Source organism: Bos mutus, chromosome 5, assembly GCF_027580195.1.
Source record: "Bos mutus isolate GX-2022 chromosome 5, NWIPB_WYAK_1.1, whole genome shotgun sequence".
Classification (NCBI taxonomy): Eukaryota; Metazoa; Chordata; class Mammalia; order Artiodactyla; family Bovidae; genus Bos; species Bos mutus.
The window spans coordinates 86,261,841-86,288,231 of NC_091621.1; the positions used below are offsets into that span (position 1 = coordinate 86,261,841).

A 26,391-nucleotide genomic window follows, 5' to 3' on the forward strand; every position below is an offset into this window, starting at 1 on the left:
CCAAAGACCCAGACTTCTTCCAGCTCTTGGCTCCTCCAGAGCAAGGGTTTTGCTTTTCTGCTCATGGTTCAGGACAGCTGATAAATTTGATTGCAATGTTTTTCTTCTTTCGGCATTAACATATCTGTTCTTCTGTATAATGGTAAGAACACATGGTCTTTTTTCCCTCCATGTCTTTATCTGGCTATGTTGAGGCCCCCAATCTCCCTCCACACAAAGACTCATTTCTATCCCCAACGAAGTTTAAAAAATTTTAAACTGGTCTATGAAATGCAAGCTTGGGAACCATTGGCTTGTTGTAAATTTAGTATTCACAAATAAATTGGAACAATGAATTACAAATTAAAATAGCCTTTTTCCTTACATCTAGCTAGATATGATTATCATCCTAAGATTGTCATTTTTAAAAACTGAAGTATGGTTGATTTACAGTACTGTGTTGAGCTTCATATGGCATAGTAATTCAGGTATGTATTTTTCAGTTTCTTTTCCTTTATAGGTTATTGCAAAATGGTGCATACAGTATCCTGTTCTGTTCAGCAGATTGAGTCATTTAAAAATTGAATCATTTAAAAAATGTGACCTGAGAAGTATACTTAGTACCTGTGGTTTAGACTCCCTTTCTGTAAAAATTCTGATATAATTCAAGGTTGGTATCTTGAGCCAGGTACAGACACATATAACCTGTTAATTTCTTCAAATATATGTAAATTATAAGTGACATTTGATGTCCCTGCATAATAAAATGTTAATGTTGAAAGTGAAAAACAAAAACAAAAAAAGACGGTGTAAGTTGGAGTTATCCCTAAGATGCAAGAATAGTGAACACATGCAAATCGATAAATATATTACACCAAATTAAAAAAAAAGGAACATCCTCATAGTATGCTGGAACATTAAATGAAACAATGATTTTGACATTATTTTATGTTAAAGATATAAAAATGTAACATAAGTGTTAATATTTACAGCAATAGTAGCACAGGACAGATTAAGAAGCTGTGGTGCTTAGGTTGAACCTCAACTCTGCTACTAAGAGAGTCAATTCCTAGGCAGGTTGGTAAGAAGTCCGGGAGTCCCTAAGGAGAGAGGAGTCTGGAATTCTCAAGGAGGAGGAAAGGACAAACATTTTTTTTTTCCTCTGCATTCCTTAGGATTATATAGCAATAATGTATCCTGCTTGAGGACAGTTTCTGGAAAAAACCTTCTGGCTAATCCTATTATCTTAAAATGTAAATTATGGGAGTGGGTCTAGTAAGGTCTTTACAACCTCCTGACACTGACTTGATGGAGTTGAGTCTGAGTGAACTCCGGGAGTTTGTGATGGACAGGGAGGCCTGGCGTGCTGTGATTCATGGGGTCGCAAAGAGTCGGACATGACTGAGCGACTGAATTGAAAACTGAAATGACATTCTTTTGATTCATTGTAGTAAGTAATTAAGAGATTATTTTGTTGTTTTTGAGATTGCATCCAAGTACTGCATTTCGGAGTCTTTTGTTGACCATGATGGCTACTCCATTTCTTCTAAGGGATTCCTGCCCACAGTAGTAGATATAATGGTCATCTGAGTTAAATTCACCCATTCCAGTCCATTTTAGTTCGCTGATTCCTAGAATGTCGACGTTCACTCTTGCCATCTCCTATTTAACCACTTCCAATTTGCCTTGATTCATGGACTTAACATTCCAGGTTCTTGTGCAATATTGCTCTTTACAGCATTGGACCTTGCTTCTATCACCAGTCACATCCACAACTGAGTATTGTTTTTGCTTTGGATCCATCCCTTCATTCTTTCTGGAGTTATTTCTCCACTGATCTCCAGTAGCATATTGGGCACCTACTGAGCTGGGGAGTTCCTCTTTCAGTATCTTATCATTTTGCGTTTTCATACTGTTCATGGGGTTCTCAAGGCAAGAATACTGAAGTGGTTTTCCATTCCCTTCTCCAGTGGACCACATTCTGTCAACCCTCTCCACCATGACCTGCCCATCTTGGGTGGCCCCACATGGCATGGCTTAGTTTCATTAAGTTAAACAAGCTGTGGTTCATGTCATCAGATTGGCTAGTTTTCTGTGATTATAGTTTCAGTGTGTCTGCCCTCTGATGCTCTCTCGCAACACCAACCAGTAACACTGAAGAAGCTAAAGTTGAACGGTTCTATGAAGACCTACAAGACCTTTTAAACTAACACCCCCCAAAAATAAAATATCCTTTTCATTATAGGGGACTGGAATGCAAAAGTAGGAACTCAAGAAACACCTGGAGTAACAGGCAAATTTGGCCTTGGAGTACGGAATGAAGCAGGGCAAAGGCTAATAGAGTTTTGCCAAGAGAATGCACTGGTCATAGCAAAACCCTCTTCCAACAACACAAGAGAAGACTCTACAGATGGACATCATCAGATGCTCAACACTGAAATCAGACTGATTATATTCCTTGCACCCAAAGATGGAGAAGCTCTATACAGTCAGCAAAAACAAGGCCAGGAGCTGACTGTGGCTCAGATCATGAACTCCTTATTGCCAAATTCAGATTTAAATTGAAGAAAGTAGGGAAAACCAGTAGACATTCCGGTATGACCTAAATCTAATCCGTTATGATTTTACAGTGGAAGTAAGAAATAGATTTAAGGGACTAGATCTGATAGAGTGCCTGTTGAACTATGGAATGAGGTTCGTGACATTGTACAGGAGGCAGGGAGCAAGACCATACCCATGAAAAAGAAATTCAAAAAAGCAAAATGGCTGTTTGAGGAGGCCTTACAAATGGCTGTGAAAAGAAAAGAAGTGAAAAGCAAAGGAGAAAAGGAAAGATATTCCCATTTGAATGCAGAGTTCCAAAGAATAGCAAGGAGAGGTAAAAAAGACTTCCTCAGAGATCAATGCAAAGAAATAGAGGAAAACAACAGAATGGGAAATCTAGAGATTTCTAGATTTCTCTTCAAAAAAATTAGAGATCTCTTCAAGAAAATTAGAGATACCAAGGGAACATTTCATGCAAAGATGGGCTCAATAAAGGACAGAAATGGTATTGACCTAACAGAAGCAGAAGATATTAAGAAGAGGTGGCAAGAATACACAGAACTGTACAAAAAAGAGTTTCACGACCAAGATAATCACGATGGTGTGATCACTCACCTAGAGCCAGACATCCTGGAACGTGAAGTCAAGTGGGTCTTAGAAAGCATCACTACGAACAAAGCTAGTGGAGGTGATGGAATTCTAGTTGAGCTATTTCAAATCCTGAAAGATGGTGCTGTGAAAGTGCTGCACTCAATATGCCAGCAAATTTGGAAAACTCAGCAGTGGCCACAGGACTGGAAAAGGTCAGTTTTCATTCCAATCCCAAAGAAAGGCAATGCCAAAGAATGCTCAAACTACCACACAATTGCACTCATCTCACATGCTAGTAAAGTAATGCTCAAAATTCTCCAAGCCAGGCTTCAGCAATACGTGAACTGAGAACTTCCAGATGTTCAAGCTGGTTTTAGAAAAGGCAGAGGAACCAGAGATCAAATTGCCAACATCCGCTGGATCATTGAAAAAGCAACAGAGTTCCAGAAAAACATCTATTTCTGCTTTACTGACTATGCCAAAGCCTTTGACTGTGTGGATCACAATGAACTGTGCAAAATTCTGAAAGAGTTGGGAATACTAGACCACCTGATCTGCTTCTTGAGAAACCTAATATGCAGGTCAGGAAGCAACAGTTAGAACTGGACATGGAACAACAGACTGGTTCCAAATAGGAAAAGGAGTACATCAAGGCTGTATATTGTCACCCTGCTTATTTAACTTATATGCAGAGTACATCATGAGAAACGCTGGGCTGGAAGAAGCACAAGCTGGAAATCAAGATTGCCGGGAGAAATATCAATCACCTCAGATATGCAGATGACACCACCCTTATGGCAGAAAGTGAAGAGGAACTCAAAAGCCTCTAGATGAAAGTGAAAGAGGAGAGTGAAAAAGTTGGCTTAAAGCTCAACATTCAGAAAACGAAGATCATGACATCTGATCCCATCACTTCATGGAAAATAGATGGGGAAACAGTGGAAACAGGGTCAGACTTTATTTTTTTGGGCTCCAAAATCACTGCAGATGGTGATTGCAGCCATGAGATTAAAAGACGCTTACTCCTTGGAAAGAAAGTTATGACCTAGATAGCATATTAAAAAACAGAGACATTACTTTGCAAACAAAGGTCCGTCTAGTCAAGGCTATGGTTTTTCCTGTGGTCATGTAGGGATGTGAGAGTTGGACTGTGAAGAAAGCTGAGGGCCAAAGAATTGATGCTTTTGAACTGTGGTGTTGGAGAAGACTCTTGAGAGTCCTTTGGACTGCAAGGAGGTCCAACCAGTTCATCCTAAAGCAGATCAGTCCTGGGTGTTCATTGGAAGGACTGATGTTGAAGCTGAAACTCCAATACTTTGGCCACCTCATGCGAAGTGTTGACTCATTGGAAAAGATCTTGATGCTGGGAGGGATTGGAGGCAGGATGAGAGGGGGACGACAGAGGATGAGATGGCTGGATGGTATCATCAACTTGATGGACATGAGTTTGAGTAGACTCCGGGAGTTGCTGATGGACAGAAAGGCCTGGTGTGCTGTGATTCTTGGGGTCACAGAGTCGGACACGACTGAGTGACTGAACTGAATAAGTAATTAAAAAGTATGTAACTGCATTGCTAACACTAGCGAGGGGGTACTCTTTCTGCCCCCTTCTGATGTTTATGTCAGAAGCTTTCTCTATCCCTTTTATACTTTAATAAAACTCTATTACATAAAGCTCTGAGCAATCAAGCCTTGTCTGTGGCCCCAGCTTGAATTCTTCAGAGGCCAAGAATCCTGGCGTCTTTCATGGTTCAGCAACAACTTTTCACTACTTAGCAGCTGTGTGATTCTGTGTGTGTGTTTCAGTTTTATCTGTAAAATGAGGATTCAAATACTTTAGAGCAGTGGTTCTCAACTGGGGGTGATTTTGCTCCCAGGAGAAATTTGACATGTCTGCAGACATTTTAGGTTGACAAAACTGGGGAGAGGGGTGTGTAACTGGCATCAAGAGGGTAGATGCCACAGATGCTAGCAAACATCCTGTGATGCACTGTGTTAGTTGCTCATTCATGCCCTACTCTTTACAACCCATGGACTGCAGCCCACCAGGCTCTCTGTCCAGGGGATCTTCCAGGCAAGGATACTGGAGTGGTTTGCCATTTCCTTCTCCAGGGAATTTTCCTGACCCAGGGATTGAACTGGGTCTCCTGCAGTGCAGGCAGATTCTTTACCAAATGAGCTACTAGAGAAGACCTTCCCACAATACAGAATATTCCAGCCCCAAATAATAGTGCCAAGGTGCAGAAACACTACCTTATGGCTCAGTTCAGTTGCTCAGTCGTGTCCAACTCTTTGCAACCTCATGGATTGCAGCATGCCATGCATCCCTGTCCATCACCAACTCCTAGAGCTTACTCAAACTCATGTCCATCGAGTCAGTGATGCTATCCAACCATCTCATCCTCTGTCATCCTCTTGTCCTCCGGCCTTCAATCTTTCCTAGTATCAGGGTCTTTTCAAGTGAGTCAGATTCTTCACATCAGGTGGCCAAAGTATCAGAGCTTCAGCTTCAGCATCAGTCCTTCCAATGAGTATTCAGGACTGATTTCCTTTAGGATGGACTGGTTGGATCTCCTTTCAGTCCAAGGGACTCAAGAGTCTTCTCCAACACCACAGTTCAAAAGCATCAATTCTTCTCAGCTCAGCTTTCTTTATGGTCCAATTCACATCTGTACATGACGACCAGAAAAACCATACCTTTGACTAGACGGACCTATGTTGGCAAGCTAAGGTCTGTGCTTTTTAACGTGCTGCCTAGGTTTGTCATAGCTTTTCTTCCAAGGAGCAAGTGTCTTTTAATTTCATGGCTGTAGTCACCGTACATAGTGATTTTGTACCCCAAGAAGTCTGTCACTGTTCCTATTTTTCCCCATGTATTTGCCACGAAGTGATGGGACCTGATGCCATTTTTTAAACATTGAGTTTTAAGCCAGCTTAGGATGACTTAAATGAGTTAATATATATGTAAACCACATATATTATATATATATTATATATATGCAAATCACGTTGGCCACCTGATGCAAAGAGCTGACTCATTTGAAAAGACCCTGATGCTGGGGAAGATTGAAGGCAGAAGGGGACGACAGAGGATGAGGTGGTTGGATGGCATCATCAACTCGATGGACATGAGTTTGAGTAAGTTCCGGGAATTGGTGGACAGGGAGGCCTGGCGTGCTGCAGTTCATAGGGTTGCAGAGTTGGACAGGACTGAGCGACTGAACTGAACTGAACTGAAATCACTTATAACAGTAAGCACTAAAATACTATTAGACTCAAGCATTGTGCTTTAAGTTTTACATTTTCTCATTTAATTCATATACCTACCATATTGAAGAGGTACTATTATTACCACTATTTCATAGGTAAGAAAACTGAGGCTTAGGGGTAAAGAAGGTCACTTGCCCCAAACTGCAGTTAATCAATGAAATCCAGGTTTACATGATAACAAATCCCATGCCTTTAACACTATCAAAACTGACCCCTAGATATTACATGTAAAGTAGACTCTATTTTTTAAAGGAAGTCTGCATTAAGGCCCTTTCCTAACCCCTGTATTAAGCTGTCTCCCAGTAGCCTGGATGTGAATAATTCAGGCCACTTTCCTTTTTCATTATCAAACTGGACCAACTATAACAAAGTTAATCCCAATTTTAGAAAGCCGTTTTAGAGGCTTTTCCTTTAAAAGAAATAAAATGGACTTCTTTGTAAGTGTCATCCATTGGTTCTAGTTCTTTCTTCAGTGGTAAACCTACAATGGTACCCTCAGTATTTTCAGGGCTGTGAAAATACTGGGTACATGTCACTTTACGTTTGTCCAGGCCCACAGAATGCATACCAAGACTGAACCGTAATGTAAATGACGGGCTTTGGATGTCATAGCAATGTTGGTTCTTTGACTATAACAAACACACCACTCTGAGTGATGCTGGTAACAGGGGAAGCTATGAATATGTGTTCATATACATATATTCATAGACAGATTTCCCATAAACACAAGGGCAAGTGTTAATGGGAAATCTCTGCATCAATTTTGCTGTGAAACCACTCTCAAAAAAAAAAAAAATCCTTGCGACTTCCCTGGCAGTCCAATGGTTAAGAATTTATTTGCCTTATAATGCAGGGATGGAGAAGGCAATGGCACCCCACTCCAGTACTCTTGCCTGGAAAATCCCATGGATGGAGGAGCCTGGTGGGCTGCAGCCCATGGGGTCGCTAAGAGTTGGCACTACTGAGGGACTTCACTTTCATTTTCATGCATTGGAGAAGGCAATGGCAACCCACTCCAGTGTTCTTGCCTGGAGAATCCCAGGGACGGGGGAGCCTGGTGGGCTGCGTCTATGGGGTCGCACAGAGTCAGACACGACTGAAGTGACTTAGCAGCAGCAGCAGCAGCAGCATAATGCAGAGAATGCAGGTTCAATCCCTGGAGGGGGAACTAAGATCCCATATGCTACGGAGCAGTTAAACCAGTGAGCCACAACTAGAGTCTATGTGCTGCACCAAAAGATCCCGCACGACACAATAATGATCCTGCATGTCATGGCTAAGATCTGACACAGCCAAACAAATTTAAAATAAACGAAACCAAAAAATGGTAACATATTCTTAGGACAACAAAAGCACAGCACATGTTGTGACAAAGAATTGTAGTGCTGTTTGGTGGAAGAAGTACAGGATGAAATGGAGACGACAGAATTTAAGGAAAGTTATGATATGGGGGAAGAACTATTATTAAAAAAAAAAAAAGAGAGAGACAGATGGAAATCTTTTAGAAATTAAAGAATTCGAGAGACAGGAGCACACTACACTAGGTGGTTTATTTGATTTGTTCAAGGACTCATCTTGCAAGCATTAAAGCAAGCATGGGCTTTGATTCTGGGAGCCCAGATTCACAGACTTAGGAAGACAAAAGCGAACTGTGCTCCATGTACATGGATGCAAACTAAAGGCTCGTGGTTAATCACACTGTAGTTCTAAGTGTCTACAGCCTTGCAGCCGGAAGTCACAGGTCCTTCAGGTCCTTTTGGATGCCCCAGAGGGTGTCTGCACTTTTCTTGAGTTGAGCAACCTCTTCATCCTTCAGCTTCTGGTTGATAACACTGGTTAACCCTCGAGCATTCAGGATACACGGAAGGCTCAGGAAGACTTCATTCTCAATGCCATACATGCCCTGCCAGAACAAGAAAAGCACCACGATTAAGAAATGAAACCACAGGTAAGAATGACCACAGGGCCTGGGGTTGAACAGGATGAACTGCAGGAAATTTGATAAGCATAAACTCCTTTAGTTTTTATCACTGACAGGCCTATCTATCTCTAATATTTGTATTTCAAATTTGATTTGTACATAGAATATACAAATAGACACTATGATAAAACTAGAATTTTTTAAGTACTTTATCAAACTCATTGACACCCCTCTGCTTGTATGTCTTCAAATTAAATCACATTCAAATGTGGTTCTTATTGAACTGTTTTTCATGTAATTTTAATTTTCATGAAAACTCTTTAGTTAAGTAGATTTTAGGTAGTAGTTGACCTACAAGGTCCAAGAAAGTAACTGGAAGTCACACAAAGACAAGATTCTTGGAATACTCAAGAATTGCTGGGGGGGGGGGACCACAATTCCCCAAACACTGTACTGGTTTGTATTAAGTAGTTTACTCACAGGATTAATTTAATTATGCAATTATTTTAGTACATTAATCAAGGGAGTTTAAGATTTTCTTAAATTAGCTCTGAAAGTTTTTGTACATACACCAAAGTGGAGGCAATAAACAAATTTTTATATATGGACTTGGCAATTATCCAATTTCACCATACTTGCTTTAATTTTTTTTGCCATAGTATCAAAAAGCCAAACAGCAATAACAAAAAAATCCTCAAAACATCTGATACTATGATTTATCCCCAAATACTTCTATATTTACCTCCTCTGTTTATTTCAGTCTACTGCATTTTCTCCCTTACTTTTTCACTCCTGCTGTTGACTTGCAGAAAATGAGTCAGTTATCTCAGTTTTATTTAAAAATAATCAATTTCTACTTAACTGTTCCATAGCTTCTGAATTAAGCTAAATTTGCTAAGGTATCAGTGCTATATACCACAAAGCCAAGCTATAGTTTACAATATACCAACTTGAAATGAAATTATTAAACTTATTCAAATAATCATCTAAGAATATGCTGAATAAGACTCAGAGTTAATATTTAATTTGGCACATTATACAAAGGAGAATTATAAAAACACATTTGATGTCTCAGCTTCTATAAACTTTTGCTCTTTTGGCCTAAGCTTCTGATAGAAAGGAATAGTTTCCATAAAACTTTGAGATGAAAAGTAACTGTGGACTGAGACATTATCTCATCCTTCTTAAAATTAATCTACTTATGGAATACTCAATGAGAAACCACCTAATATTTTGTAACAGTTTACCTTCACCATTGTTGACACTGGGTGAATCCTCGATAGATTTTTCAACATGGATTCAATAAGATCAGCCACACTTAATCCAATAGCCCAGTTGGTATATCCTTTTAGCTTGATGACTTCATAGGCACTAAGGAAAAAAAAAACCCTTAAGGAGATAATTGACCAGATGCTTTGGTGGTTTAATTCCTGCTGTCTCTTAACTCTGTCATCCTGAGAACATGATTTAGACTACCTGTCTCAGGGTCCACTTCTGTAAAATAAGGGTAACAATGGTATCTACTTCATAAGTTTGTTAAATGAGTTAATATATATGGAAAATATTTAAAACTACATGGTTGGTACTATGTAAATGCTTTGACAAATTTAAGTAGTTTATTGTATAAATAGCCATTTTAAAAATTACAGTGGTAGCATGTACATTTTGCAACCAATCTTCTTATTTATAAACACAAATATTTCCAAAGATACTAATAAAATCAGGGAACAATGAAAGTAAAAGAACCTTCACATTCACATTCAAAGGACAAATTACACCTTGATTTTCAGGTCCCTTTGAGGCCACTAATCACTGTCACCTAAAATGCGACGACCAACAACTTAAGAGCAAAGTGATGTCAAAACCTTGTAGACAACTATCTGAGCACAAATTACATACACTCTGAACCCACAAAGGCACTTGGACTTGAGAATTAGGTGGCAGGAGTAACTGAGCACTAGAAAAATGGGACTTAACGCAATGTATCACTAATTAAAAGACCTTGGGTGAGCTACACTGGGTTTATCTTCATGAAATCCTAAGAACTCTTTCAACTTTTTAAAGATCCTTTTTCTCCATATACAGGTCAAATTCTTGGGGGGAAAAAAAGTCTTTAAAATTGAACTAAATGAAACGATTCCATATTTGAGAAAACAGTTAGACTTATAAACACCTTAAGACTTTGTAGAGGAGAAAACTGAGATTCAGCTTAAAAGTTAAATGGCTTCCCAATATTATACAATGTCAAAAGACCCATAATTTCAATCTAAGCCCACAGTCTTTACTCTGGTCCAAAATGATACCTTATTTTATGATAAACATGAGGGCCCATAGAGAGAATGGTTAGTCACAAAAGGCAGTTTTAAAAAAACAGGGGAAAGGGGACATCCTCGGTTGGGTATGGAGAGACACTGAATCAATGTTCAAGCTGCTGATTGCTAATAGCTTGAAAACTATTAACAATCAATCAGTAAGTATCATTTTAGTCAATTATGACACAACAGTGCCTAGGTTTAGTTTTCTAAATAAGCCACCTCTGTCATCTGTGAATTCCATGTTTCACTCCTATTACAACAGAATTTCTCTGGAAAAATATTTGCTTTCCCTAGGGGCACCAGCATAGCAAGTTTGACCAGTGTTAAGTCAGCCTTGCCTCTTTCAGAAGGTAACAGCTGCATATTTGCTATGCTGAGTCTATCTAAAAGAAAAAATAATTAAAAAATGAAAAAAAAGGGGAAAAAAACCACTCTCCCTCAAACAAACAAAAAAAAGAGTAAATTTTTTTTTAAAAAGGAAAACAAAATTTTGGAAAAAGTTTATCTGAATAGGCAGCCATGCAAAGTGTTCTCGATTTTGTCTAAGATGATATTGTCTTAAATCAAGCCCCCCTCCCCCCCGCTTACCTCTCAACCACCATCTTATGCACTTCCTTCCAATTTTCACTATCATTGTCTGTTCCCATTTCTGGATTCAGTTCCTGGAGAGAAACGCCTGCCACATTCACTCCACTCCACACAGCCACTATTGGGGGTGGGGGAAAGATAAGCATTTTATCTCTGACATTGTTTTTAAAAAATCTTTCCTTCTCTTAGGTCAGATTTCACCCTTGATGCAAGTTACCCACTAACTGCTCCAATGACAATTCACTCCAATTCACTTCCCCCCAGAGACTAACATTTGCCTTCAAATCTGACCTTTTACCTTTCAACCATTTTGATGCAAACAGAATTGCTGTGTCAGACTAACAGGCGTTATGAAATTCTTCCCTTTCTGTGGGTTTGTGAAATCGTGCGGGACTCTAGTTCGGGACTATCCTAAACTCTGGGTTTGAGAAATTCTGAACTTTCCACCTGCTTATATTTTAAAAAATAAGTAACAATTTTAAGACCCAATTCTTACACTACCAAAGTTCACTCTACCAGAATTACACTACTAATTTTTCAAAGAAAAATGTACACCTTAACCTTTAGGGAGAAAATAGCCCCTTGCATATTGGGCAGAGGTGGATTTAGTAAAACCAATATTATCATTATGTCTTAGATTATTACAGTTTTATACAATAAGCCTATTCAATGTATAATATTCAATGTTTAAGATGAAATGATGGAATTAGAATGTTTCAAAACTATCGTAGTAATAATTTTTAACTATTTTTAAACCATTATTATCTAAATAATATTTAACTAAGAATCATTCGTGGATACTAAACTTATGAGGCAATAAACTGATAAGGAATCAGATATTTACCTAGTCAGTATCAAAGTATTCTCTCACAATTACTTATCTATAATGTGATGTATGTGAAAATATAAACTACAATTAAAAACAAACAAAAAATTCAGAATGGCAAGAACAATATCCTAGTTCACAGCAAACACTGCGTTTTGTTTTGTTTTTTACCGCTTGAGTCGCCATGTTCCCCCAAAATCCATCCGTGGCAGCTGCTGGGATGAATGCCAAGTTTTTCAGCCATAAGGTAGCGAAATCTAGCAGAATCCAGGTTACATCCACTCCCAATCACACGGTGCTTGGGTAATCCACTTAGTTTCCAGGTAACATATGTGAGAATATCCACTAAAATTTTTTAAAATAATATATGTAAGTACATCAAAACTGATGTCAACTGCTATGTCAAGCAGTGGTGCCCTGGTTTTCTCCTCTCCCCTCTGCTCCATCCCCCAAATGAGATGTGGCCAGAAAGATGTGAATATTTGACTTTTCGGAATTAGGGACCATGGGGGCTAGAAAGATAAGAAAAACTTTTAAGCTGTATAGTCAAGAGATTGTAAAACATGGAAAATGCAATATTGTGGTTTTAATCTACATTATCATTGGAAACAAGAATATATGAGTCCTGCAGATTAATTTACTATATATGGAAAGAGAGAGAAAAAGGGCTGAATTCGATCATCACTTAAATTTTTTCCAATTCTAACATTTCAGGATTGTAACAACTGTTTTCAGAAACCGAAAGCTATAGGTTACTAAACAACCAAGGCACGCGGCTAAAAGTTACCTTTGGGAACAAGACAGTACTCAGTAAACAATTATTATAATAGGAGGAAATGGCAACCCACTCCAGTGTTCTTGCCTGGAGAATCCCAGGGACAGGGGAGCCTAGTGTGCTGCCGTCTATGGGGTCACACAGAGTCGGACACGACTGAAGCAACTTAGCAGCAGCAGCAGCAGTATTTAACAGAAAGAATTTAATGACAGAGCCTTTATTCTGGTGTGGCACAGAGGTAAAACCTGCCGGACTAGAGAAGAGCAGAGCATTTATACAGGCTAAGCTGTAAAAAGTAGGAAAATGTGCACACCAGGAAGGCAAGTCTCCACCTCCACTCTCATATACAGACACTGGATGAGATATTTTAAGGTCATTTTGGCCTGGATATTATAACCTCTTCCTTGGCAACACTGACTCAGTAGGAGTGACTCCCTGGAGACTTAAGACTTTGAAGCTATACCTGGAAAAGTTGTATAACCAGTTAATAATGTCTGCCTTAAGCACAGGATGTAGCAACTTCATATGTGTCTGCTGTCTGTCATTCATGCTCTGCATCTATTTGCCACTCTCTATTTATGAGAAATTTTAGATACAAGGTTGACCAGGAAACTCCAAGCCAAGATGGTCTTGCTGGCTCCAAACTCTCAATATCCCATAAATTGTAAGGACTTTCCTGGCTCCTACAATGTTTCTCTAAGTGAAGTATCAGAGATAATCAGCTTTACCATTTAACAACATATTTATCTACTGTGCTTACCAATAAAAAGTAAGTTTGGTGGCAAACTATAGGCAAAAGAAGTGTGAAACAGTGAATTTTGACTCTTTGGGCTGAAAAAGTACAATTCTTTCTAATCAGAAATTTTAAGTTACAACATTTGGTGTTAAACATGTATTTGTCCATCAACAGGCTATTTTCCATCTTTAAACCTAGACTAATTAATGGCTTTCTTTAATTCCTTAAAAAAAAAATCAGTCAACTTAATTTTCAAGAATTTTAGAAGACTAAAGTGCATTTTCTGGAAAACAGATGATCAAATATGCTAAAATACTTCTTCCAAACTGGGGCCACATTCAGATTTTGTATCCCAGTATCATCTTGATAGAAAATTTTAAAATCTTTTAGACTTTCCAACAAACCCAGATAAAATAAGGAGATGAAACTGTTTTATATAAAACTCTTCTCACATTCTTTAGCATGTGGCCTGGGAATGTGCCAGTGGTTTTGTAAACATCACTCTCTGTGGCCAATTAACGGAAGACACGTGAATTGCTTAGGCCAAACACCAGAAAAGACTTTTTATAAGTTAAAAAAGGAAAAAAAAAAAAAAAGGAAAAGAAAAAAAAAATCCCAAAGTACTGAATTGAACAGAACTGAACCTTAAGGCATCACAATGATACCTGGGTTGGAAACCACAATGATGATGCAGTCAGGACTGTACTTGACGATCTGAGGAATGATGAACTTGAAGACGTTAACGTTCCTTTGCACCAAATTCAGGCGACTCTCCCCTTCTTGCTGGCGAACTCCTGCAGTTACCACCACGATCTTGGAATTGGCAGTGACAGAGTAATCTTGAAGGAGAGGGGAGAAAAGGACTTCACATACAACTCTGCATCAAAACATGCCATATGAGGTGCTCTAGGGACCCAAACATACGTAAGCTCATGGAACGTATGTGAGGAACGTTACGTGAGAATTACATTTTCTGTATAACGTGTTGAGTTGCAACACCAGTGTTTCATGGCTTCTTCCTCCTTGAGTGATATGGAACCATTCCGACCATAACACTGGCTCAGAAAATGAACCCAGGAAACAAAGACAGCCTTAAATTATGTTTCTTGCTAACAGATTCAAAATCCTATTGGCTTTAGAGAATACTGGATTGTCAGTAATAACACAAAGTATAAACAGTGAATGCAAAGTTCAACTGGCAGTCATCCAACAAAAAAGCAATTGGAAGGTAACTGTAGACTTGTAATGTTAATTCAATCTATGAAGGCAAAGGAAGGCACTCAAGTGTTTGTTCTTGGCTAAAATTTAATTTCTAATACTCAATATTTTAAATAAGCTTATTGTTTTTAGCAATGAGTTTCTCTAGAGAGTATTTTATTTTTTTCCCCAAGCAAGTGAATCCTTTCTCAAATTATAGACATTTTGATTTGGTATGGTCATTAGACTCAATACTTATGGATGACTCATACAATTAAACCATGTTGCTATGTGACTTTTGACAGTTACTAATAATTTATCAGCTTCCTCTTCCATAAAACGGGGGTAATAGGACCCACTTTTCACAGGGCTGCAGTGAAGATGAGACATGCAGCAAGTTTCACAGTACCTAGAATGCTAATAATTCAGTAAGTAACAGCTACTTATTATTAGTAGTGGACTTGCCCTGTGGCTCAGATGGTAAAGAATCTGCCCGCAATGCAGGAGACCCCGGTTCGATCTCTGGGTTGGGAAGATCCCCTGGAGAATGGAATGGCAACCCATTCCGTATTCTTGCCTGGAAAATCCCGTGGACAGAGGACCCTGGGGGGCTACAGAGGAGTCCATGCAGTTGCAAAGAGTTGGACATGACTGAGTGATTGACACATACACTATTAGTAGTAGTATTGTTAGAAATTATTTTGGAGGCTGGACATTACTATATCTGTAGGCACAGCCATATTACTGCATAAATGCATTAATCCAGAACAAAGATGGCTAGAATACGAATTTATTTAGTTTCTTTGAGACACTCAAATTATTTTGTGCAAATATTTCTTCGGATTTAAAACATCCCTGTTCTCAAGTATGTGTAAGCAAGCATTTGGATCCGATTTCCTAAAATGTTATGCACTGTATGTGTGCAAGGCACCAGGGAGAGGCTTTACAGAGATAACAATTATGATTGTCCCTGAGGATAAACTGGACCCAGAAGGAAACAAGAAACTGCTGACATTAGATTCACCAGGATGGGAAAACCTGTTTTCTCTCAGGGAGTGAGGATATCAATTTATTATTTGATCACTTCAGGCATGAAAGGAGCCTACCTTTGTCTGCCACAATTTTTGGTGTCTGAAGGAATAAGCTCCCGTGCTGCAGGTCCATCATTTCTCCTTTGAGTTTATCTTCCAAAACATCCACAAGAGCAAGCTCATCAGTCAGAGACTATAAACACAAAAGGAGCTGTTAGGACCCCAAGCTACTCAAGGATACCTCAATTCACAGTATTTCAGTCAAATACCCTTGAAATGGGAATGCCCAATGTCTAAAAACTTAGGGAAGAATTTTTACCATGGAATTAGGTGTGCTTTCAACAATTTGATGAGGAAACGTTTTGAATAATGAACTATTAATATTTGATACCATTTTTTTAAAAAAGAATTTCACCTCTAGTACTCAATGGACATTCAGTGAGCTTGATATAATTAAGAAGCTAAACGTGCAAGTATCGTGGTTCAACAGCGGCCTCAGGGTGCTCAAGTCTTCATATTAAAGGGGAGTGATGGTAAAAAAAAAAATAGAGACTCACAAAGAGCTAGAAACAGTCTTGGGCACTGTGTCCATCCTGAAGGTCACTCCTAGTTTGGAGGGATTTAGAGAAGGCAGATTTCATTTAAAACAAGAGGCTGAGTTCACTTCAGAGCAGGCTTTGAAGGCCTGCTTGAAGCTAGGAACCCTCAGGTTGGCTCTGACCAACTCGAATGTCCTGCTGGTGAAAGAGTCAGGGGCACAGGACTCCAGGGCTAGTGAATTCTCCATACATTTTCAAGGCAAACTTGGTCAGTCTCAATGTTTTTTTATTTTCTATTCTGACTGTCATCTTGTGCCATCCATCCCAAGTAATACCCTCAATCAATCATCCTGTCTGCTTTTCAGCAAGTCCTCAATCTTTTCTTCTCAGGAAAAGGGAGCTGTTATCTGTTGTTCAGTCGCTCAGTTGTGTCTGACTCTGCGGCCCCACGGACTGAAGCATGTCAGGCTTTCCTGTCCTTTACCACACCTCCTGCAGTTTGCTCAGATTCACGTGCATTAAGTCAGTGATGTTATCTAACCACCTAATTCTCTACCACCCCCTTCTCCTTTTGCCTTCAATCTTTCCCAGCATCAGAGTCTTTTCCAGTGAATCGACTCTTTGCATCAAGAGATCTAGTTGTGTTTAAATAACCTTTCAGCTTTTAACATTGGTATGCCTCCAATGCAGAAGGCACAGGTTTGATCCTTGGTCAGGGAACTAAGACCCTGCATGCCGTGCAACATGGCCCAAAAACTTAAAAAATAAATAAGTCAGTTGTCTTGTGAAAACTCATAATTTACAAACTCTATTTTTTTTAAAAAATAATATTTTTGACCATGCCCTGTAGCATGTGGGATCTTAGTTCCCCAACCAGGGGTCAAACCCATGCCTCCTGCACTGGGAGCATGGAGTCTTAACCACTGGACCACCAGCGAAGTCCCTACAAACTCTTAAAAAGTAATTACCCTTCCCATTGACCTATCACCCAAATCCTGGCCTTTATTGCTTTTCAGGCTGTTAGCAAAATAATTAGCATAGTAATTATTAGAAACGATCCACAACAATGTAGAACTTAATATAGTTCCTTTATTAAGAGGAACTATCCTCTGTGAAGGATAGTTTGATATGTAAAGGGAAAAAAGTATAAAGTAACTCAGGTTCAGAAAGTGCTTGTTTCAAGGCTAAGATAAAATAATCCATGTGGAATTGGGAGGGGTCAGGAAGGCTCTGCACAGCAGAGGGGGAGGCAGAGGAAGAGAGGTGAGGTGGCCAATAAGAAAACTTGACCAAGTTAACTTGCCAGCAAAGCAGGTCCTGCTCCAGGTAGGAGCCTAGGAATAAAGACTGTCACCTGTTTCTAGAAAACCAGTGTCGGCTGGCCTGAAGCAGCGAGCTACAATAGGCTTGCTTGGGACGGTTTCTCTGAGACTCAAACTTCCATGCGACTGAATGCATTCTTACTTCTAAGCAGTTGATTCACTTGCCAACTTCAAAGGACCCTTTTATGACCTGGGGGTCGCTTTGTTGTTGCTCAGTCATGGAGTCGTGTTGGACTCTTTGTGATCCCATGGACTGCAGCACGCCAGGCTTCCCTGTCAAGTATTTTCTCCTTCCATGTATGTCAAATACATGTCAAATGCAGGCATTAATGTTCACCCCTTTTCACTTACATATGTTTTTAACACTTAAAATGGTTTCGTTCCTCTGCAAGATCACACAAAGCCCTCGCTTGTGTTTCTGGAGCCCTAAATTCATTCCAGAGAACTTCATAACCATTCCTTTCAGGTGCCAAGTACTGGGGATGTCACTCTTATTTTGGGGACATCACATGTGTGCTGTTGAAGTCAAGGGGCACAACAATTGGGGGCTTAAGTGGAAAAGGATGTCACAGGATCTCAGATCCTCTGTTTTGTTTCAGTGGGTAGAGAATTGGCGGAGAAGTGCATAGTCAGCTGGCAAGGAAGGAAGAGATCCAACACTTGGAGAAAATACTTGCAGCGCTGAATTTAGCTGCATTTATGTGACTGAATATCCTCCCAGTGGGAGGCAGGCAAACGAAGATGTGTGACTAAGTACTGACACTTGGGCTTAAATAAATCTTTCTGTATTCACATAGTGTATACTAGCCAATGAATTTACCACATGTATATTCCACTTAAGCTGCATATTTTAAAATGATCAATACATCAAGACTTAGATTAACTGCAAAAGCACTAACTCATTGAGGAACAAGATCAGTTAGAAGCCAGGAACAACATTTGTTGATAGCGTGTTTAACATAAGACACAAATGGTCTCTTTGGACTTTCCTGGTGGTTCAGTGGTGAAGACTCTGTACTTCCACTATAGCGGACACAGGTTCAAACCCTGGTTGAGAAACTAAGATCCTGAATGCTGGACGGCTTGGCAAAAAAAAAAATTATCTCTTGATCTAAGTCCTGTGTGGACCAGACATAGCCACAACCTACCTCTTGGTCCCCGAGCTAGCAAGCTGTTGTTTTTGTTGCTGTTTAGTTGCTAAGTCACATCCAACTCTGCTACCAGTGCCTTAGTATTTGATGGCTGCATTCTGCATTTTTATATTCAAGTGTTTAGTCTGCATGACATTTTGTGGGAGGAAAAGGTATAACTTTTCCCAAATAGCTAAATGGACAAGCACCGCTTATTCAATAATTTGTTTTTCTTCTCTGGCATGTCACTTTGTATTAAATATTCTTTGGTTTTGTGTCTGGGTTTTGAGTCTGTTCCATTAGCCTGTCTATGCTTGTACAAACACCAAACTCTAATTAAGTTTCACTTTTAGGCCAAGTCTTGCACTGCAAAAACTACGTTGCAGTATGTCTGTAATTACATTGCTCTGTATGCTGTGCTTGTAGAAGAATGTGACTACAGCTGACTGACAGACATTCAAGCCAAAAACAGCTGGTCAGAGGCTAAGGGCAGAATAATCACATGGACACTCTATATGACCTTGACAACGTGATGGGGTCTTGGCAGCCAAAGCACATACCTTATGATTGGTAGGGGCGACAGGAGAAACCATGAAAAAGGAAAAGCTCTGATCAAAATTTGACCAGACATAAGTGCCATTTCTTAGTAAGAGGAATATCCATTATTTAATACACGTTCACTACTCAATGTGCCAGGCATTATTCTACTAGTGAGGACTATAGTAATGAACAAATCTGATAAGGTTCCTGCTCTCATGGAATGTACCAGGAAGGGGAGAGGAGTGAAGCAACCAATTTAAGATGGTTCTGATCACGGAAATGCTATAAACAGTGCTAGGCAAAATGAAGTTAAGGAAATGGAAGGAAGCTTACTTGGTATTGGATGATCAAGGAAGACCAGTACGCAAAGCCTGATATGAACGACAGGAGGGAGTTAACTCTGATGATCCAAGGCAGTCATTCCAGAGGAAGGGAAATCAAGTTCTAAAAGGGTTTAAAGGACTTCCCTGGTAAGAATCTGCCTCCCATGCAGGGGGTGCAGGTTCGATCCCTGGTCAGGGAACTAAGATCCCACATGCCACAGAGCCACTAAGCTCATGCACTGCAACCACTGAGCCCATGCAATCCAGAGCCCATATGCCACAGCTAGAGAGCCTACACTACAACAAAAGATCCTGCAGGCGGCAACTAAGACATGACACAGCCAAGTAAATGAAGTAATTTTAAAAATACTTTTTAAAAATAAAAAGGTTTAAGCCATAGGCTTCCCTGGTGGCTCAGACAAAATAATCTGCCTGCAGTGTAGCAGATCCAGGTTTGATCCCTGGGTTGGGAAGATCCCCTGGAGAAGGAAATGGCAACCCACTCCAGTTTTCTTGCCTGGAGAATTCCATGGACAGAGGAGCCTAGTGGGCTACAGTCCTTGGGGTTGCAAAGAGTTGGACACGACTGAGTGGCTAATACTGAAGCCACGATGATCTTAGTGCTTTGAAGAGGGGAGAAGGTAAGAGATGAAGTCAGAGGTGGCACCAGCCACCGCACAGCACTGGAAGGAATCCACGACATTCTGAATGGTAGCCCCTGGAGGTGCACACCCTGCCTTGCTCTGAGAGACAGGCAGAGAAAAGATCCTCCCTGTATTTCATTTATGTGTGCAGTTCTAAGCGGGGGAGCTATTTTTATAAAAGCTCACTATGGTTTCCATGTTGGCTATTAGGATGTGGAAAATGGGCAAGAGAAGCAGAAAACATCAGCACCTTTGTCATGGTGGAGGCTGGACTCTGGTGCCTCCATGAGCCCAGTCAAGGTACGGACCTTCTCAGCCAATCTCATGCCCTAGCTCATCCCCTTTCTGGGCCAAAGCACTGTGTATCCTCTGAAAACCACATCAGGGATATAAGATCTCTGAGATCTTAATCAAGGCACTTAATCTTTCTGAGTTTATGTTTTTCCACCAATAGTATAGAGATGACAACATTCCCTAGAAATTTTGTAGAGGAATAAAGTAACATATAGATACTTAACAAAATAGAATTGGCTAGTTCCCTTTCTCTCTCTCTCTCTTTTTGGGTATCTTTCTTATTAAAGGAGTGGGGCTTATAATCCTTACCAAACAGTAATAACAACTTTGACTCTAATCCTTCCCCGTTACAAGAAGATTTAAACATTTTTAATTAGTAAAATGGTCTTTGAACAAGGCAGTCCTTCCTTCACAGAAGCTCAGCTGAAAGATTCCTACTGTGCTAGGGGCCTGGTTGGTTCTCAAGCACTTGAATTGGGCCAAAGTATTATATAACAGCAGAGTCTCAATTACATTATTTATCAAAGAGGACTTTGAATTTACAATTGAAACAATCAGAGAGGTTCCGAGAGAATCATGATAGCTCAGATATATTGCTGATTTCCTAAAATGTCCAAGGTTTGGGTTTAGCTTAAGGAATGGAAAATCTTTAATACTCTCTAATGAGGAAGAACCTGGAAAAAAATATACATATATATATGTATAACTGAATCAGTTTGCTGTACACTTGAAACTAGCACAACATTGTAAACCAACTATACTTCAATTAAAGGAAAAAATTGTCTTTAATTGCCCCCATACTAGCATAGAATAAAAAGAAATGGCAGAGTTACTGTGGTTAAGAGTTCAGAGTCTGGGCTCAAATACAGCTCAACCATTACCAACTGTGTGATAACAGGTAGGCCACTTAATCTAGTCAAGCCTCAACTACTGTATCTGGAAACAGGATATGAACAGTTTCCATTTATTGAGATTACTGTTTAAATAAAGCATTTTAAACAAAACACTTAAAACATGGTACACAGTAAATATTTTAAAAGAAAAGTAAGCTGGAATATTTTTTCCGTTTTTATTGGTATGAATGGTAAACATTAAATTGTGATTATTTAATTCCCCTGTAATTTGGGGAGCAGCTATTCTCCTAAATTATGGAAACCTAGTCAGAAATAAAACCAGCCAGAAAAAATGCAAAAGAATAAAACTTTAATTGGCATGCACTACACATTTTAGTTGATTTCTGATGATTTTCTTCCTCAGTGAAAAAATTCTGAAGATTCAGAATTTGCCCCTTTAGAATTTAAATTCTGTAGACAGAAATACGCTCAGCTAGGAGTTATTCCAGCAGCCTTTGCATACAGTACAAAAAGAAAGTGTGTTTTACCGAAGGCCCAGCAGCATTTTTTGAGGCAGGGGTTCCCCCTAAAAAACATTTAAGACAGCCTTCAGAAAGTATATCGATCAGTTCAATGAATAAGGAGAGGAGGCAAACTAAAAGTCTATGGAGGTATGTGGGGAAATATAATCTAGAGGAGTGGAAGGTGTTAGAAGCATGTTATCAGTATTAAAGCTTCTGATGTTGATAACTGAACTGATTATGTTAGAATATGTCCTATTCCGAGGAAAAGTACTCAGACAGAAGGAAATGAAAGGCGTATCTGCATTTATTCTCAACGGGTTCAGAAAAAAAGCCCCATATGCACATGTGCACACACACGCATACACCCATACACACAGGCACACACTTGTGTGCACACACAAACAGAAATACATTAAGAATTGGTAAATCTGGGTGAAATGAATATGGAAGTTTTACTTTTTAAAAAATATTCTTGCAAATTTTCTGTAAATTTGAAATTACTTTAAAATTAAACAACTGAGTGAAGGTTTGAGGGGAATAATATAGGATATTTCCATGACCTCAAAAAGCAACCGTGCTGATAATGAGGCAAGATAACATTACACACCTCCTGATGTGATGCATTGTGAAGGACAGGCCATCACCTGGTCATAACGTCACCCCAAATATAACCTGAACTCAGTTACAAACATCAGACCAACATAAATCGAGGGGCATCCTACAAAACTGATGTCTCTACAAACTCACCAGTAACATGAGAGATGAAGGAAGGCTAGGTTCCAGGTTAAGGAAGAATAAAGAGACACAACAAGTATATAAAAATATGATCTTGGACTAGGGGAGAAAAAATATGATTCTGATAACTGGAGAACTATAATCTGGGTACTGTATAATAGATAATAGTGTTTAATCAGTGTTACTGAGAACAGTAAGTCTATTGTATCAGATAAGAATGTCATTCTCTCAGGAAATATTTGCTAATGTGTTTAAAGATAAAGTATCACCAGGTCTACAACTTATGTTGATATATGGCAAAACCAAGACAATATTGTAAAGTAAAAAAAAAAATAATAATAATAATAAATTAAAATAAATAAATAACAGGAGAAACTTAATTTTCTTTAAAAAAATTTTTTTTTCAGGGAAAAAAAACCTTTTAAAGATACAATCAAATTCTCAAAAGCCTAAAGAGATTGCATACAGATGATGAAACTACCTATCACGTATGAAGTTTCAAAAGTACCTTTCCCAGAATGCTGATGGCACATGCCATACCAACTTGTCCAACACCCACTACAGTGATCTTATTGTTTGGGATCTTTGTCTCTTCTTCTGCAACTGGTGCAATCAATTTTTCCTTAAGAGTTGCCATTGTGCCCTGAAAGAAAACAATCAAAATATGATACATGTATTCACCTGAGAAACAGGAAGGGGAACTTGTAATGTTACTGTTGCAAGTTTGAATTGAAACACATTTTTAAAATGAGCTTAATGGTATTCCAGAACACAGAGTTTCTTTAAAAAAAAAAAAAAAAAAAAGTGACCCACTAACAAAAATTAAAGACAAAAATCTCAATGAAGCCCATTAGAGTTTGGGTTCTTCTCTTCAGTCTATGACTATCTAGCAGTATTTAACAAAGCTGTAATAACTGTCTTCTGGCTATTCATTTACTGTATAAACAACATTTATATTTAGATTAGCTGATTGGTTTCCATGCTCCCTACAAAATATTTATTTACGTTAGGGCCCAGTATTAACCCATATTTAAGCTTGGTTTAAAAGAGCTACTTATGAATATAATTTCTACTACCAATGGTTATTATCACTCTTAGAAGATAGGGACCAATTGGTTTGTCTATTTCCTTCTTCTACTGAGGTCTCACTGACGACAAAGTAGTGACAAATAATGTTTGCATAAAATCTGTAAAACTTATTACTTTGAATTCCTTTTAGTGTGCCTTGGAAGCTTACTGGAAGGTGGGTAGATACTCAATACATTTTCCCCCAAGGGGACCACAGAAGGAAAACACCAGCCTTTGAGTCAGTTTCTTTCCAGCCATTAAAGTAAAAAAAAAAAAAAAAAAAAAATTAAAGTTAAAAAAAAAAAAGGAAACTGTTAGGAAGCATTTATACAAGTAACACCAATTGTATCTGTGTCATCAGGTTATCAGGTGAGTTTTCTGGATAAATAAAACAAATGGTGAAACTTACTGTATCAATCTGCATTCTTAAAGAGAGGATTCAGATGATATTTTTTTAAAAAGCCCTTTCTTCAAAATTAAGTATCATTTATAATTATAACCCATTAAAATGTCTATTATTTATGTCTGCCTTTTACTTTTGCTGCAGACAGCCACGTGGCAGGGCAAGGTCCCTCTTTCAAATTGTAGGGCTGCTTCCCAGTCTCTTTTTTTGTTTCTCATCTGCGAAGGACTAAGTAACAAAACCTGGTTGAGTAATTGTATATATTAGGTAAGAGTCAGTAAGACTCCTAGTTGGAATAAAGTTACTTGAATTTGGAGACAACTGTTTTGTTCTATAGCTATTTTCCCCCCAAAAACATTCCCCCCCAGGTCATTAGGGTCTATACTGGGAGATTATTTTGCCTTTCCAAAGCACATTGGCAGTTTTCTCCTGGATACTAGAGAAAAAAGAAATATATAATGGTGTGCAAATGTTTCCACAAATAGATGACCTTGCAGTGAAATTTACACGTCCTGCATTTTGAGCAGAATCCGAAGAATGAATGCTGCCTCTCCTGCTGAACTGAGATACAAACGCATAGTTTCTCTTCATCATGGCATTTTTACTAATTGGTTTAAGATGTTCTAGGTATAGAGGATCCAGCAAAGCAGTGGAAAATAAAAATCCATAAAGACTGCTCTAGAAATACAGATTAGTTGATCAGACAGACCTTTTAAACTATCTGGGGAATTTCAGAAATGACATTGTAGAGGCTTGAGCCAGTACAGATTTTCTTTCAGATCTTTCTACAGAAATGTGATTTAATTTTTTTTTTTTCTTTAACAGGGGTTTTTTAATAGGATTGTAAGACATGACAAGAAAATGTTTTATATCATACACAGGCCTGTCTCAAGATCAGTGGAGGCTTTTAAGGGCAAAGAATGAAAATCAGGGTAAAAATAATCGATATTTGGTCCTTTTCATCCCCATGTTCCTGCCCCTTCTGTGGATATAAATCACTAGAAAAGAACCCGTGCCTTAAGTTCAGAACAAAGCTCCACTTTGCAGACTATCTCGATTCTAACCTTTTAAACAGCCAATTTTTGCCCTGCAATTCTTCCACTGAGAGCCGGCTCTCCCCTCCCCCGCTCCATCCCTCCAGCCCGCATTGCCGGCCGCCCACGGGCCACCTCTTCCTCTTCGCGCCGCAGCGCTGAGCTCAGGTCACTAGGGGAGGCAGCCACCACGGATCTCCCCAGAAAAGGTCTCCAGCGGGGAAAAATCTAGGCCTTTCTAAACTCTCAACACCCAAAGCCGGTAAATAAACAGCATCCGAAGCATCAAGGGGAAAAAAAGGCCAGAAACGAGCCGGCCCATCGCTCCAGGAAGGGCTGGGGAGAGGCTAAGGGCAGGGCCAAGATCATCCTTCACTCTCATCCCCGAAAAGCCGGGCCTTTCTCCAGGCCCAAGGTGGTGAGCGCCAACAACCACCCCACCCGCCAGCTTCACGGGTCGCCTGGCCGCCTTTCCCTCCCCCGGCTCCTCCGGCACGTGTCCGGGCGCCCGCCAGCAGGCACCAAGGGTGATGCGGCCGCCATGAATCCATCAAGGACACGTAGAACCGGGATGTAGCCGCAAGTGCAACAAACTCGTCCCCCGGGAGGGCACAGGCTGGCCGGGAGCTGCGATGAGCGGCCGACACAGCCCAGAGATCGGGCGCAGGCCCTTGGCTCCGTCGGGTCCCCCAGCCCCGGGACAGGGCCCCCGCCCCAACCCGATCCGGATGCTCAGGGCTCCAGGCCCGCGAGCTCAGATGTCCTTCCTGGTCCTTCCCCCGCTGAGTCTTGCTGCACAAGTCCCACCAGGTCTTTCCGCAAAGCCAGGATGCAGGGTCCCAGCAGAAACCTACCAGGGGAGAGAAAGTTCTCCAGAGAGTAATAAGGGCTGCACGAAGACAAAGTCAGCAGCGTGCGTCTCCTCCGGCGCAGGATCCGCAAGGAGGGAGGAAGAGCAGGCGGGACCCGCCCCTTGGCCGCCTCCGAGCTTCCTCTATTGTGATTGGAAACCCGAGCACCGCCCACCCCTCCCCTCGGCTCGCTCAATCCTCTTCAAGGACAAGGGCTCGGGTGCGCCCACGCCCTCCCTCGGCCTAATTGAGGAGGTCACCTTCTGGCCGCTAAGGCGGCCGCGGTCACTGCTAGCCTCCGGGCTTAAAGACTCCTGCACACAGAGGGTGCGTTATTTCTGAAACCTGGCCGTCTTCAACCCTTTGGACTCTCACGCT

The 26,391-nt window shown here is 40.0% G+C and overlaps 1 protein-coding gene across 1 annotated transcript; it reads right to left on the bottom strand.

The window, feature by feature from the left end:
• Window positions 1–7,195: 7,195 nt before the first annotated feature.
• LDHB (lactate dehydrogenase B) lies at window positions 7,196–26,170 on the bottom strand. The gene is made up of 8 exons (XM_005893232.3): window positions 26,017–26,170; window positions 23,166–23,300; window positions 15,849–15,966; window positions 14,211–14,384; window positions 12,206–12,379; window positions 11,209–11,326; window positions 9,553–9,676; window positions 7,196–8,287 (listed from the first exon to the last, which is right to left on the bottom strand). The coding sequence occupies exons 2-8, from the start codon at window positions 23,292–23,294 to the stop codon at window positions 8,120–8,122; spliced, it is 1,005 nt and encodes a 334-aa protein (XP_005893294.1). The 5' UTR covers window positions 23,295–23,300; window positions 26,017–26,170; the 3' UTR covers window positions 7,196–8,119.
• Between the last annotated feature and the right edge of the window lie 221 nt (window positions 26,171–26,391).

Excerpts from the sequence above, each read along its gene's own strand:
- LDHB (XM_005893232.3), bottom strand. The coding sequence starts at position 23,294 with ATGGCAACTCTTAAGGAAAAATTGATTGCACCAGTTGCAGAAGAAGAG. Across the intron at positions 14,385-15,848 it reads AAAAATTGTGGCAGACAAAG|ATTACTCTGTCACTGCCAAT; the intron begins GTAGGCTCCTTT and ends CTCTCCTTCAAG. Across the intron at positions 8,288-9,552 it reads CAGTGTCAACAATGGTGAAG|GGCATGTATGGCATTGAGAA; the intron begins GTAAACTGTTAC and ends TTGTTCTGGCAG.